The sequence below is a fragment of the Mirounga angustirostris genome, unplaced genomic scaffold, assembly GCF_029215605.1.
Source record: "Mirounga angustirostris isolate CCGP_5_RB_7025 unplaced genomic scaffold, mMirAng1.0.hap1 SCAF_3, whole genome shotgun sequence".
Classification (NCBI taxonomy): domain Eukaryota; kingdom Metazoa; phylum Chordata; class Mammalia; order Carnivora; family Phocidae; genus Mirounga; species Mirounga angustirostris.
Window position 1 is genome coordinate 78145157 of NW_026991711.1, and position 15682 is coordinate 78160838.

The following is a 15682-nucleotide window of genomic DNA, read 5'->3' on the forward strand; positions in this document are numbered from 1 at the left end:
GTAAGGTTTGATTGTAAAGATTGAGAAGTGTAATGATCACCAGTAGCCTTATTATAATGCCAGTTGAGGTCATTACTTATAAATTTAAAATGAATCTAATCAACTGACTGTGGTTACTTTTCTCCATGTTCAGCTGTACAGTGTTGGGATGGAGAAGGCAGAGAGTTGGATCTAACAAGGGTTGGGGTCAGCCAAGAGCATATGACAAAGGGAAATAGAAGCAAGGGAATGATTATAATGGTTGACCATCAAAGCTCAGCCAGGTGGGAAGCAGCCAAGGAATAATGAATAGACGGTGGTATCAAATAGATTGTGGGACCCAGTGGGATCAAGAGATGGTTGGAGTCAGCGTACAAAGATGAGGAAAAACAAAACAGTAGTATTATTATGTAGCATAGTTGATAGTACAGGTCCTGGAATAGCACAGAAACTGAGTTTGGACGCCGACTCTGCCATTTACTAGTAGTGTATACTGTATTTGTCCTTTTGTGTCTGACTTCTTTCAGTTAGCATAATGTTCACTATGTTAATAGTATTATGTTGTAGTATATACTACTTCATTTTTTTAATGGCTGAATATATTCTATTTCATGGATATGACATTCTTTTTTCATTCATCAGCTGATGTTTGTTTCTACTTTTTGGTTATTATAGATAACCAAACACTTCCCTGAACATTGATGTATAGGTTTTTTTGTGTATACTAATGTTTTCACTTTTCTTGGGTGTATACTAGGAGTAGAATACTAGGTCATATGGTAATTCTGTTTAACTTTTTGAGGAATCGCCAGACTATTTTCCATAGAGGCTGCACCATTTTTATATGAGGGTATGAGGGTTCTGCTTTCTCTACATCCTCCTCTAAACTTATTTTCCAATTTTTGTTTTTTATTATAGCCAGCCTAGTGAGTATAAAGTATTATCTTTTGGTTTTCATTTACATCTTCCTAAGGAATGATATTGAGCATCCATTGTGTGCATTTTGGGTCACTTGAATGTCTTCTTTGGGAAAATGTCTTCATATTTTTTACCCACTTTTACTTGTCTTATTTAGCTTTTTAATGTTGAGTTGTAAGAGTTCTTTATAAATTCTGAATACTAGACCATTATCAGATAAATGACTTGCAGAAATGTTCTCCCATTCTGTATGTTATTTTCCTTTTTTTGATAGTCTCCTTTAATACACAAAAGTTTTTAATTTTGATGAAGTCCAATTTGTCCATTTTTTCCTTTTGTTGCTTGTGCTGTGGTGTCATGCCAAAGAAACTGTAACCTGTTAAGTTCATGAAGATTTTCACCTGTTTTAAAAGTTTTATGGTTTTAGTTCTCATATTTAGATCTATGATTCTTTTCGAGTTAATTTTTGTATATAGTAAGAGGTAGGGGTCCAGATTCATTCTTTTGCATTTGGATATCCATCCAAGTTGTCCCAGTACCATTTGTTGAAAAGACTGTTTCCCTAAAGAAGTCTTTGCACCAACTTCTTTCTTTTTCAGTGAAAAAATTGGGGATGATTTTACTGAAATGAAATTTCATCATTGTTTTTTAAATGGTGTTGTGTGACAAAGAGTTCTATGTAGTTATTTCTGTAAGTTTTCTTAAAGAGACAATAGGGTTTAGGCTCAATTGCATCTCCCTACTAATAAAACCTACATTGTATTTTTTTAAGTTTTTTAATATATTTATTCATTTTTAAGTAATCTCTACACCCATCTGGGGCTTGAACTCATGACCCTAAGATTAAGAGTTGCACACTCTTCTGACTGGGCCAGCCAAATGCCCCAAAACTTACATTTTATTTTTTTTTTAAGATTTTATTTATTTATTTGAGAAAGAGGGAGAGGGAGAAGCGACATGGGGCTCGATTCCAGGAGCCTGAGATCATGACCTGAGCCAAAGGAAGCCGCTTAACTGACTGAGCCACCCAGGCACCCCCAAAACTTATATTTTAAGTAAACTTCTTAGTCTGTCTTATGCTTTTTAAATTGACTATAGCTTATGCTTAGTTTCAGTTTACTAGTTGTGTTTGAAGTAAATTCTTCACAGTACAGTTGATCCTTGAACAATGCAGGAGTTAGGGGTGCCAACCCCCGATGTAGTCAAAAATCCATATATAATTTTTGACTCCCCAGTAACTTCATTACTAATAGCCTTACTTGATAACATAAATAGTCGAATAACACATATTCTGTATGTTATACATATTTTACACTGTATTCTTATGATAAAGTAGGCTACAGAAAAAATGTTAAGATATTCATAAGAAAGAGAAAATACATTTACAGTACTGTATGTATTTATTGAAAAAACCCATGTATAAGTGGACCCATGCAGTTCAAACCTGTGTACATTCATTGTTGGGGCACCTCTGATACAGTGCCCTGTCTCACGCAGCCCATTGTGATTTCAAGATATTCCAGATTTCCTTTAGTTTTAAGTTTATGCTTCAAATTTCTTGTATTGAAATACCAGTCTTTGACAAGGATGTGGTGAAATTGGAATCCTCACACGTTACTTATGGGAATGTAACCTGGTACAGCCACTTTGGAAAACAATTCAGCATTTCCTCAAAATGTTAAACATAGAATTACCGTATGACTCAGCATTTCCACCCCTAGGTGTGCCATCCAAGAGAAGTAAAAACATACCTCCACACAAAAATTTGCACATGAATGTTCATAGCAACGTTATTCACAATAGCCAAAAAACAGAAACAACCTAAATATCCACCAACAGATGAATGGATCAACAAAATATGGTAGATTCACACAATGAGATATTATCCGACTCTTTTAAAAAATGAAGTACTGATACATGCTACAAAATGCATGAACCTTGAGAACATTATGCCAAATGAAAGAATCCAGTCACAAATGTGACTGTATAATTCCATTTATGTGAAATGTCCAGAATAGGCAGATCAGTAATGACAGAAAGTAGATTAGCAGTTGCCTAGGAGTAGGGGAGGAAGAGTGACTGCTAATGGGTTTTCATTCTTTTTGGGGTGATAACATGTTCTGAAATTAGATTGTGGTGATGATCATGCAACTCTGTGAATATATGAAAAACTATTGAACTATACAGCTTAATGGGTGGCTTTTATGGTATATGAAATACATCATAATAACATATATAATAATAAAGCTATACAAAGTGCATGTATAAAAAATATCAACTCTTGTACCCAGTTGAAAATATTGGTTTTAAAATTATACTTTAGGAAACATAAATCAGGCACTAAAACAATAAAAACATGACTATATGTTTTTCTAATATCAGAGAACTTCTTGTGGGTCTAAGCAGGTATGTAAACCAAAACATTCATCTAGTGTAATTCTAATAAAAAAGTGAACTGATTTATAGGAGGTAGCTTTTTAAAATACAATTAAAAGTTTTAAAAGCACAGATTGATGATAAACTCATTTTCCAATAAACAGTTGCTGTGTTAGGCCTCCAAGGACTCACTAAGAAGTCTTATTCCCATTCCTCCAGTTAAACATGAAGTCAGTACCTGAGTAGACCAGGGCTGTGAGTATAATCTGCTCTCACAGCATTTGAACACTATACAAAAGTAACACATTTTCCAACTGGTCGTTCTACACCGTTAAACATTTCTACCCTGGCCTTTCTTTTTTTTTTTTTTTAAGATTTTATTTATTTATTTGAGAGAGAGAGAGAATGAGAGACAGAGAGCACGAGAGGGAAGAGGGTCAGAGGGAGAAGCAGACCCCCGCTGAGCAGGGAGCCCGATGTGGGACTCCATCCCGGGACTCCAGGATCATGACCTGAGCCGAAGGCAGTCGCCTAACCAACTGAGCCACCCAGGCGCCCTCTACCCTGGCCTTTCTTAGAGACATACACATACCTAAGATGGAGCCCAGTAAGGACTCCCTTAGTTGTCAAACTGTATCATGGCAAATAACTTAAGACTTCCGTGTCCCCTGGCTCATCACCAACCCATCCCCAACTGGGGAGTATGTATTTTCCTGTGTGAGAAAAATGGGTTTAAAACCCACAGGCACTGTGTTGGGCATTGGGATATAGTGGTGAATAAAACAGATATTGTTGTATTAGTAGAATTTACAATCTGATACAAGAGTGGGTAATAGATGGTCTTCAGTGTGGTAAAGTTTCAGTGGAAAGGTCAGTAAGGGCTGGAGTAATCAGGACTTAACAGAAGGTATGAGAAGAATGGATAGAATTCCCTTTGGTGAAGAACACAAGATCATGTTGCACATGAGGTGATAAATCAGTTAAGGTGCTGTAGCAGATTGTATTTCCAAAAATGGCTGCAATACTATTTCTGGCCCTCTGTGCTCTTCCATAATTTTGCCAGCAAGAGGTAGAGCCTATGTCCCCTCCCCTTGAAACTTTGTAACTGCTTCAATTCACAAAATGTGAGTGGAAATGACAGTATGGCACTTTTGAGGCTAAGTCCTAAAAGGCCTTATGGACATAAAGCCAGTTGCTAATATCATTTTTAATGGTGAAAGTTTGCTTTGCCCCCAAGATCAAGAACTAGGCAAGGCTCTCCATTCTTACCATTTATATTCAACACTGTACTGGAAGTCCTAGCCAGTGCCAAAAGGCAAGGAAAAAAATAAGACCTATAGATTTAAAAGGAAGAGCTAAAGCTGTATTTGGTCAGAGACCTGTTATCTATGTAGAAAATCCCAAAGCATCTACAAATAATAAAACTAAAATTAAGTGAATTATCAGGGTCAGGTTATTGCGCATCTCTATATGAAAATCAGTTGTTTTTCTTTATACTAGCAATCTCTGATGCATCATGCTAAGTTTCTTACACTTGCTCCTACATGTTCTAGCAAAGTATCTGATCACCTACTCAAAGGGAAAATAGAAGTCTTTAGATAGCAATTACCTCAGCTTCCTGCCACCAAAACAACCACTCGCCCTCTCCCTCCTCATCACAATAGAAGTGACTGACAGGCCCTACTCTGTGTTCCAACTCTCCCTGTCTCAGTACTACACATGCTGTTCCTAGAATGCTTTTAACCCCACTTCTCTGAGCTAATTCATGCTAATCCTTCAGATGTTCACTTCAGCATCTCTTATTTGAAGCTTTCCCTATCTTCCCCTCTCCCCATTATTTAGTTTCTTAGCTGCTGTATTTCCCCCTTTATATCAGCTCTTAAACTGTAATTAATTTGTTGTGTATAATGTTGTTATTATTTCACAGTACTTGAGGTTGCAAAAAAAAGAAGTCACTTGTTTTCCCTTCAAAAATAATTTAAATGTATTTGAAGAGCAGTTTAGCAAAGTTGACAAGTAGGCCACTTTTTTTTTTTTTAAGATTTTATTTATTTATTTGAGAGAGAGAATGAGATAGAGAGAGCATGAGAGGGGGAAGGGTCAGAGGGAGAAGCAGACTCCCTGCTGAGCAGGGAGCCCAATGCGGGACTCAATCCCAGGACTCCAGGATCATGACCTGAGCTGAAGGCAGTCGCTTAACCAACTGAGCCACCCAGGCGCCCCTTCAAGTAGGCCACTTTCAAACATTTTAGGAGATCACTATTTGTCTCCTTCTAGAAGAAATACCAACCAGAGGATATCTCTTGCTCTCATTCCAGCAGAAATAAGCAAGTCACATGCTTTGTTGAAGGAAAATAGCACCATTTAATTTGCCCTCCTTTTTTGCCTCCAGTTATCATTTTTATTAGTGATATGAGAAAGTTTGTTTTGCTAATATGTCATTTTCTCCCTCAGTTTCCATAATAGCTGTGACTGAATTCAAGCAAGTATTGGAGTAACTAGCTCTCTTTCACTAATTCTAACTAGCTCTGTCTCATACTAATTCTAACATTGATGCCAAGTTGTTCCATATATTCATGCAAAAGATATAAATGATGGCATTGTCTCTTTAATTGTTATGTATCAAAAGTTCACTTACCTACAGCAAAATGAAATTGAATTACGTACCATTAATAATGTTTTTATAGTTACAGTCATCAAATAACTATATTTTGGCTAGAGGTAAAGATTTATTTGACCTGTAACAATACTTAATATTTTAAGTATTAAAATGGCTGTTTGCCTGTAAAAAAGATGTGCTTGTTTCTGATTTTTACTTCAGAAATCCTCTGTAAACAGTGAAAGCCACATGGTGGAATCTCTACAAGAGGTGGAGACCTTTAAAAACATTCTACTTCCTGAGCCAGAATTCCATTGTAGTGTTTCATAGATCTTCAAGATCTGTGCCTTCCCCTGCCAAGAAAAGCCACAATGTATTTTCCATTCTTCATGCTCATACAGTAAAACATTACAGCCTCAACTCTAGCTCTGTCTTTTTGCCATTCTGTTATTTCCATATATGAGTACACAAATATATATATGAAATAGCTATGCATATAAAAAGACTGGGTTTTTTATGTGTGTGAAAATAGAAATAACCAAAGAAAGAAAAGCAGGAGTTTTCCCCTCCCTCCAAAAAAACCCAGACAGTCCAAACAAACACACACACAAAATTCAGATTATGTACAGTTGGGTTCCGTTCTTAAATAGAAAAATGTGGCAAAACTATATGGGTATATTTAATATGTCCTGATGTTGTAATTGCTGTCAGAGGAACACAGGTCATGGCTCATCATACCACAGATCAGACCATGACCTCTTACTTTGATTCGTGGTCTCTTTGGTACAGTGCATGAACAAGTGGTATACAAGTAGGCTGCGTGAGACACCCCTACCCTGGTGTTCTGGGTTTGAAACACTACAACCCCTTCTCTTACTCAAGGAAAAGTTTATTAACTTAGGAGAAAGGGGAAACGAGCGAAATTAGATGTTCACCCCTGGTAACACTGACTTTTTTTTTTTAATCTAAAAATGAATTTTATATAAGAAAATTACCTCTTTTTGTCAGCTAAAGTAATTTCTTTGTCATTTTCTAATTATTGATTCCATTTTGAAAAAAATATTTTTTACAAGAGAAGCTCATTAGGTACACAGTTTCTCCATTTTTGATAATCAAATACGTATTCAGGTACCAAGCAGAACTTGTAATCAACATGAAATAACCAGTGCTTATCATTCAGTTCTGTGAAGTTTCCTGAAGTGTTGAGAGTGGTTCCCAATTACTACCTTAATGGAACTGACCTGTTTTTGAAAAATCTGGATGAGAAGAAAAATCCTCCAGTGCCCATATTATGACCTAATTCCTCTTGCCTATCAGTCAGTCTATTTGTTTTATTTATAAAATGAGGATAATAAATTATTAGCCACTTAAAGGCAAGGATCTGAATAATAAGACATTCTGGAATCTTTTCTAATTTTTATTGGCATCAAGACTTCTAGCTGCAGGTAAGCAAATGCTACCTTCTTTCCTCACTCAGTTTCAAGTAGAAGGATTTTTTTAAGCACAAAGATTTTTAAAAGACCAAAAAGAAATCTAGGTATGAAACAAATATAAGACCCTTAGAAATAATCTTACTACTTAGAAACCATCCATACTGTCACCTTCAAGATGTCAATTATTACTTCCTAGAATACTTTTTTCAATTGGGTACAAGGGTTAATCTCTTTGGGGAGTAACCTAAATTGTCTAAAAATAAAAGTACCTCTGGTAATAAATAATTTGAACATGACATGAAGAAAAGCAATAAAAGGTATGTGAATCGTGATCAACTTCTTTAATAGAATATACAAAGGTAGATAAAATACATCTATTACATAGTTTTCTGGGGTTTGTTATTACCATTGTATTACCACATATTTCTATATACACATTCACATAAACCCTTAGGTTTGTAATTTAAATGATAACTTTTGTCTATTTGATCTAAGCGTATATTAGCACCTAACATTAGAATCTAGGGTTCTTTATCATTGGGTGACACATAGTTTAAAATTATCTCAAAATAGTAACACCTAAGTTTATAAACATGTTTATAGATGTTTCTAAAAATGACAGTCATATCCGCAACTACTGTTTTCATTAATAATGCAAAACTAAAATCTTGACAGTTTATTAACAGCAAATGATAGAATTTGTCCCCAGTAGATTTATAGTCCAAATTAAACATCCTAAAGTATAGAAAAGGCACATCTAAAAGTATTCATTTTTTTTTAACCTGTTGCCTGAACTTGCAGAGACCGTGTAATGGTACTGAAGGAAGTTCATAGATGAGATCATCTTGAGAGCAGAATGGGAAGTTTGTGATGCAAATGGCTTATATAAGAAACAACATAAAACATTTTTCAGTATTCTAGATGTGTAAATGAGTGAGACTCTAATCAGAATAAGCCTCAACAAAAGAAGCAACTGATTCTTTTAGAATTATAGTGATAAAAGGAAAATGATGCAAGCAATAAAGAGGATGGCTGAACACCTGCAAGAATTATAAATCTCTGTTATCCAATAGGAAATTATTAAAAATAACTTTAGAATGTATAGTCATGTTGGTTAGACTTTTAAATTTGCTTAGAGAGCTGTAAACTAACAAGAACTTCTCAGGGTTCAAAAAGGTAGCTTTCTAAAAGATGAATGTGTATTCTTTTAATCAGTGAAAGCAAAAAGATTTTTTAAATCATATTTGACAGTTTATTTATGATGCAGGATTTATTTATGATGCAGACAACTAAGAGAAGTCAGAAATGGTGATAAGATTTTATATGCCTGAAATAGGGTGAGTGAAATTGATAAGTAGGTCTTATAAAAACCCATAGTGTCTTTGTGTTTAGACTTAGAATTCTCTGGCTCTTAATTTTGGTTTAAAGATATTAGCTAAATTGCCAAAGCCTTATTTTCTTATAAATATTTAGTTGTTTGTTTTGTCTTTTAAATGATTTTCTTTCTTTGTGGAAGTTGAATTTTACCAAGGAGTATGAGTAATAAATAGTTTCTTCTTTGCTGTAGGTAAAACTTCAGTGAAGAAGCTGACAAAAAAGGTAAGCAGTATGTGGGGGAGAGAGTTCTTTCTTCCTTTCTTTTTGTTTTTTTGGTGACATAGAAAATGAACTTTTATAAGTTAAATTTAAAGATTTTAATGTGTGTTCAAAGGATATCGAGGATATACTGGCAGGAATCCAACCAGCTCGTTGTGGATCAACCTTTTTTAGAGACCTTGGCGATAAAGGTAATTTTGATTTGTTGTTAAATTTCTGTTTACTTGTTTTATTTAACCAGGGTATTGTTAAGGAATTGTTTTGAGGTCTGCAACCGTATAGTAGAGAATATACAGTAGAGAACCAATGTAGAAAATGTTTTAATGCCATGTTCTTTAATAGATGTTTTTAAATCATAATAAAATACTCATTAAGTAAGAAATAACTTTCTCAAATTCTCTGAGAGATTACAATTTAATTATTAAAACATCAATTTTAATTAAAGCCTGGGGAGGAGGAATGTGGCAAGAGAAGACCTCAGAGAGATCCAGAGGAACACCAACATTTAAGGGAGTAGAAGAGGAAGCAGTGCTCACAAAAGAGACTAGGGCAGAGTGATCAGAGAAGTGGAGGAGAATCAGGAGAATGTTATCACAAAAGCCAAGAGGAGAAAGTGTTAGGGAAAGAGAAAATGGAGTTCACGCCACTTGAGAGACATGGGTGTGAACAAAGGTATTTAAAGGTCAGTAGCTGAGGGCAGACACAAAAGGCCAGGGGAATGTTGGTTAATGTTAGATGAAGAGACTTGAGCACAACTTCTTATTGATGAGAGGGAAAGATATATAATACAATATGATTATTATATATAATATACGAAATATATAGTATATAAAATATAAGATAAAGGAAGTATGAATGGGATAGAATCCTGGAAAATGTGAGAGAAGGGATTGTCTTCACAGCAAAACCGGAAGGATCAGCATTCCACAGGATGCATAGCTTTTTCAGTAGGAAAGGATGAACAGGTGGGTATTTATTTATTTTTTTATTTATCTTTTTTTTTTTTTAACATATAATGTACTATTTGTTTCAAGGGTACAGGTCTGTGATTCACCAGTCTTACACAATTCACAGTGCTCACCATAGTACATACCATCCCCAATGTCCATCACCCAGCCACCCCATCCCTCCCACCTCCCTCCACTCCAGCAACCCTCAGTTTGTTTCCTGATATTAAGAGTCTCTTATAGTTTGTCTCCCTCTCTGGTTTCATCTTATTTCATTTTTCCCTCCCTTCCCCTATGATCCTCTGTCTTGTTTCTCAAATTCCTCATATCAGTGAGATTATATGATACTTGTCTTTCTCTGATTGACTTATTTCGCTGAGCATAATATCCTCAAGTTCCATCCACGTCATTGCAAAGGGCAAAGACATTTGAGAACAGGTGGGTATTTATAATGCAGGTATTTGCAAATCTAGTAGCAAGAGGTAGAAGCAGGTTGTTTTGGATAGCTTTGATTTTCTTTATAAAGTAGAATGTATGGAGAAAGAAGGTTTGTAGTAGCTTCTGTGATAAGGAAAGAGACCAGACCAGAGAAACATAGAGTTCTAGGAAACTCTTAAGAGATCAGAAGATAGTGTAGATCATGAAAGAAAAGTCACCAATCAGTGCAATTGTGTGATGATCATCCTGCAGGCTACATGTAGGAATAAAAATGTTGGGCAGTTGTACTGGATTTAGGATTTTGCTGAGCATATGGGTGGAAGAAGAGTCACAGACTAGGGAGTTAAGGCTGTTGAGGGCAAGAGAGGTTTTACGTAATGAGCCATGGAATCTAAGCAAGATAATAGAGAAGAAAATAGAATAGTAAAAGTAAAAGGGAGATGAAAAGAAGAAAGTGGGGCAGTCAAGAGAGAGCTGCCAGTGGGTTAAAGAACAGATGTAGTAGGATTCCAAGAGCAGAAAAGAACTTGCGGTCATAAAGCGTTTAGATTTACAGTTTCAGAGATGAAGCGGTTCCAGCTGATTTCAGGGCTCTAGGTGTGGTCCTGGAATTAGATGACTAAAGCAGAAGTAGGTTGCATAGTTAACACAGTGGAAGTTCTCAAGGATCTGAGAGTTAGGGTAGTATTGTCAGAAAGACAGTGAACCAGGTACAAAAGTCTTTAGTGACTGAAAGATGAGGAAAGGGAACTTTGGTAGATGACCACTAAGAAGAAAAAAGGTGGCCTGGCTGGATGGCATTAGCCACAAAGACACAGAGATTTTTGTAAGAGGTTAGAAGAGTAAGGGTCTGGAATTAGCACTGAAGTAGAAAAAAATGAATAGCCTCCATTTCAGAAGTCTGCAGAGGTACCAGTACTCATAGTAGAGAGATCCAGGTTTTGGATAAAGCAAGACTACACATACAATGAATAGGTTAAAGATGTGTACTGTGGAAAGAGAATTTCAGAGAGCATGGTAGGAAAGCTTGGGTAGAAGTAGAGGAGTGGGAGATCAGTTGAGTCAGGAAAGATGAAGCATAGACCAGCATGCAGATGTATAAACAAAGAGGATAGATACCATTTTGGAAAGGGAGATGAGACTGCTAACAATGGTAGGACATAAGCCAGAGAGGTACACATAGCCTAAATCATATATCCCTTTACAGGACATACATATTAAAGAGTTTAGACCTTACCCTAAGAAGAGTGGATTGCCATTGAAAAGTAAGATAGTGACAAATCAGATTAGAACAATCACTCTAGCAGCTGGGTGGTGAACGGATTGAGGAGGGAGCAAAAGAAACAGTTAGGTTTTGCATTAACAGCAAGGAGTTATATGCTGGAAAAGAGGTAGTGGAAATGGAGAGAAGAGTGTAGATTTAATAGGTATTTTGGTTATAGAATTGGTAGGACTTAATGATTGATGGGATATGAGAGGGGAGGAAGAAAAAGGAATCGTGTATGGTGCCCAAGTTTCTGGTTTGATCAGCAAGGTGAATGTGCCATTCTCCAAGATAACATGGATCATAGGGAAAGGAATAAGTGGAGGGGAGGGAAGGACAGGGAATGAGTCCAATTTAGGACATACTGAGTTCAGATTTAAGAACTGTCAACCATGTAGGGGCACCTGGGTGGCTCAGTCAGTTGGGCTCAGGTCATGATCCCAGGGCCCTGGGATTGAGCCCCACGTCAGGCTTCCTGCTCAGTGGGGAGTCTGTTTCTCCCTCTCTCTCTGCCCCTGCTCGTGCTTGCTCTCTCTCTCAAATAAATATAATCTTAAAAAAAAAAAGAACTGTCAGCCATCTAAATGGCACTTGAAGCCACAGTTGCAGATGCAACAATGTCAGAAGCACTGAGGAGAGAAGAGGCTCTGAGATAAAACAGCTCATTTTAAAGAACGCGGAGAAGAAGAGAGAGGGGCCCTCCCTGAGAAGGAATGGTCAGTTAGGGACTCACCCAGGGGAGTGATCTCACCAGTGTTGTGCTGTAAGTGCTTCCAAAACAAATGCGCATAATCAATAACAATTTTAATAGCAACAAATACTTACTGAAGGCTTCCTATGTATCAGATACTATACCGAGCCTCTTACATGTATTATTACATTTAATCCTCACAACATACCTTTGAAGAAGCTACCTTCATTTCATACCCACATTTTATAGCTGGGTTAACTGAGGCACAAAGGGGTTAAGTAACCTGCCCAAAGTCATATACAGGTAGTAAAAGCAATTTACAAATAGCATTTAGCAGAAGAAGAGTTAAAATGGCAGAGTAGTAGCAGGACCCTATGCTTGCCTTTTTCCTTGAACACAGCTAGATAAATATCAAATCACTCTGAACACCCAAGAAATCAATCTGAGGACTGAGAGAACAAACTGCACAAACTAGAGGGAGAAAAGAGGCCACATACTGGAAGGTAGGAGGTGCGGAGATATGATTTGGGGGAGAAAAGAATAGCGGGTGCTGCAGAGGGGAGGGAGCCCTGATCATGCAGGGAGGGGGAAGAGACAGAGAACGCACACACACAAGAGCAAACAGGAAGCGTGCAGGGGATTGCACAAGAAAAATGCTTCCCCAACACCATTCACTGGGAAAGTGAGAGGGGCTGATTATTATAAATTTTTACAAGCAGCGCAGCTCAAAGACTGAAGTTTTAGAAGTCCATTGAGCTTGGCAGGCATATTGGTGCTCCTGTGAAGGAAGAGTGCAGAGGCCCGGGACCAGGCAGTGTGGTTTGAGGATCCCCTGGGTCACACTGGGAGAGACAGTTCCCCTTCTGCTTTAGTGGAAACAGGATCTAGCCTCTTTTAACAAGCAGACCAAAACACACCTATTTGAAACTTGCTACACACTGGACAAGGTCCAAACTCTCCCCACAGCAGGCAAGGAGAAACTTTGCACAGGACTGACCTGAGGGAAAGAGCAGCCAAAACACAAAAGCAGAGTGCACACAGCATACACCAGAGACACTTCCCGAAATGCCAGGCCATGGACAGTATTTGACCTCTTCTTAATATAGCCATTACTCTCAGGAGCAGAGACTATCGCAGGCTTTCCTAACACACAGAAGACAGAGACCTAGACAAAATGCCAAGATGGAGGAATTCATCCCAAAAGAAAGAACAAGAAAAGGTCACAGCCAGGGATCTAATTGAAACAGATCTAAATAAAATGCCTGAACCAGAATTTAAAACAACAATCATAAGGATACTAGCTGGGCTTGGTAAAAGCATAGAACACACCAGGGAGTCCCTTACTACAGAGATAAAAGACCTAAAAACTAGTCAGGCCAAAATAAAAAATGCTATAACTGAGATGTGAAACCAGCTGGATGTAATGACCACAAAGGTGAAAGAAGCAGAAGAATGAGTAAGTGATACAGAAGATAAAATTATGGAAAATAATGAAGATGAAAAGAAGAAGGAAAGAAAAATATTGGATCACGAATATAGACTTAGGGAACTCAGTGACAACATAAAGCATAATATTTGTACCATAGGAGTCCCAGAAGAAGGTGCAGAAGGTTTATTTGAGGAAATTATAGCTGAAAACTTCCCTAATCTAGGGGAAAAAACAGACATCCAAATCCAGGAGGCACAGAGAACCCCCATCAAAATTAACAAAAGCAGGCCAACACCAAGACGTATCTTAGTAAAATTTGTAAAATACAGAGATAAGGAAAACATCCTGAGAGCAGCAAAGGAAAAGAAATCCCTGATTTACAAAACAAGACAAATAAGGTTAGCAGCAAACTTATCCACAGAAACTTGGCAGGCCATGGGCACCTTGGTGGTTCAGTTGGTTAAGTGTCTGCCTTTGGCTCAGGTCATAATCCCAAGGTCCTGAGATCGAGTTCCACGTCAGGCTCCCTGCTCAGCGGGCAGTCTGATTCTCCCTGTCACTCTGCCCTTCCCCCCATTTGTGCGCATGAGTGTGCTCTCTCTCTCTCTCTCTCTCTCTCTCTTTCTCTTTCAAATAAATAAAATCTTTAAAAAAACAAAACAAAACTGGTTAGGCCAGAAGGGAGTGACATGATATATTAAACATGTTGGATGGGAAAAATATGTAGCCAAGAATATTTTATCCAGCAAGGCTGTCATTCAGAATAGAAGGAGAGATAGTTTCCCAAATAAACAAAAACTAAAGGAGTTCATGACCACTAAATGAGCCCTGCAAGAAATATTAAAGGGGACTCATAAAGTGGGAAAGAAAGACCAAAAGCAACAAGACTAGAAAGGAACAGAGAAAATCTCCACAAACGACTTTACAGGTAATACAGTGGCACTAAATTCATATCTATCAATAATCACTCTGAATGTAAATGGACTAAATGCTCCAATCAAAAGACATATGGTGACAGAATGAATCAAAAAAACAAAACCCGTCGATATGCTGCCTTCAAGAGACTCACTTTAGACCTGAAGACACCTATAGACTGAAAGTGAAGGGATGGAGAAACACTTATGCTAATGGACGTCAAAAGAAAGCTGGAATATGTGGGGAGGAGCAAGATGGCAGAGGAGTAGGAGACCTAAATTTCATCTGGTCCCAGAATTCAGCTAGATAGGGATCAGACCATTCTGAACACCTACGAACTCAACAGGAGATTGAAGAAAAGAATAGCAGCCACTCTCTGAACAGAAAAGCAACCACTTTCTAGAAGGTTCTTCTGATTTGTTTATATTTTTCTGGGGTTGTTGTTACCCTGTTAGCATTTTGTTCTCTCATTCATCTATTCTCCTCTGGACAAAATAACAAGACGGGAAAATCACCTCAAAAAAAAAGAACAAGAGGCAGTACCACCTGCCAGGGATCTACTCAGTATGGACATTAGTAAGATGTCAGTACTAGAGTTCAGAATGACAATTATAAAGATACTAGCTGGGCTTGAAAATATGGAATATATTAGAAAAACCCTTTCTGGAGAAATAAAAGAACTAAAATCTAACCAAGTCAAAATCAAAAAGGCTATTAATGAGGTGCAATCAAAAATGGAGGCTCTAACTGCTAGGATAAATGAGGCAGAGAATTAGTGATAGAGAATTAGTGATATAGAAGACCAAATGATGGAAAATAAAGAAGCTGAGAAAAAGAGAGATAAACAACTACTGGATCACAAGGGCAGAATTCAAGAGATAAGTGATACCATAAGACGAAACAATATCAGAATAATTGGGATACCAAAAGAAGAAGACAGGGGCAGAAGGTATATTGGAGCAAATTATAGCAGAGAACTTCCCTAGTTTGGAGAAGGAAACAGGCATCAAAATCCAGGAGGCACAGAGAACCCCCCTCAAAATCAATAAAAATAGGTCAACACCCCAACATCTAATAGTAAAACTTACAAGTCTCAG

At 37.3% G+C, this 15682-nt stretch overlaps 1 protein-coding gene across 2 annotated transcripts in view; it reads left to right on the top strand.

Annotated features, from left to right (window-relative positions):
- MICU2 (mitochondrial calcium uptake 2) overlaps positions 1-15682 on the top strand; it is a 174572-nt gene that overhangs the window by 68643 nt on the left and 90247 nt on the right. For both annotated transcript variants that reach the window (XM_064586298.1, XM_045869182.3), the window contains exons 3-4: positions 8873-8904; positions 9017-9092. In XM_064586298.1, coding sequence (XP_064442368.1) covers positions 8873-8904; positions 9017-9092 — 108 coding nt within the window. The remainder of the gene's footprint in view (positions 1-8872; positions 8905-9016; positions 9093-15682) is intronic.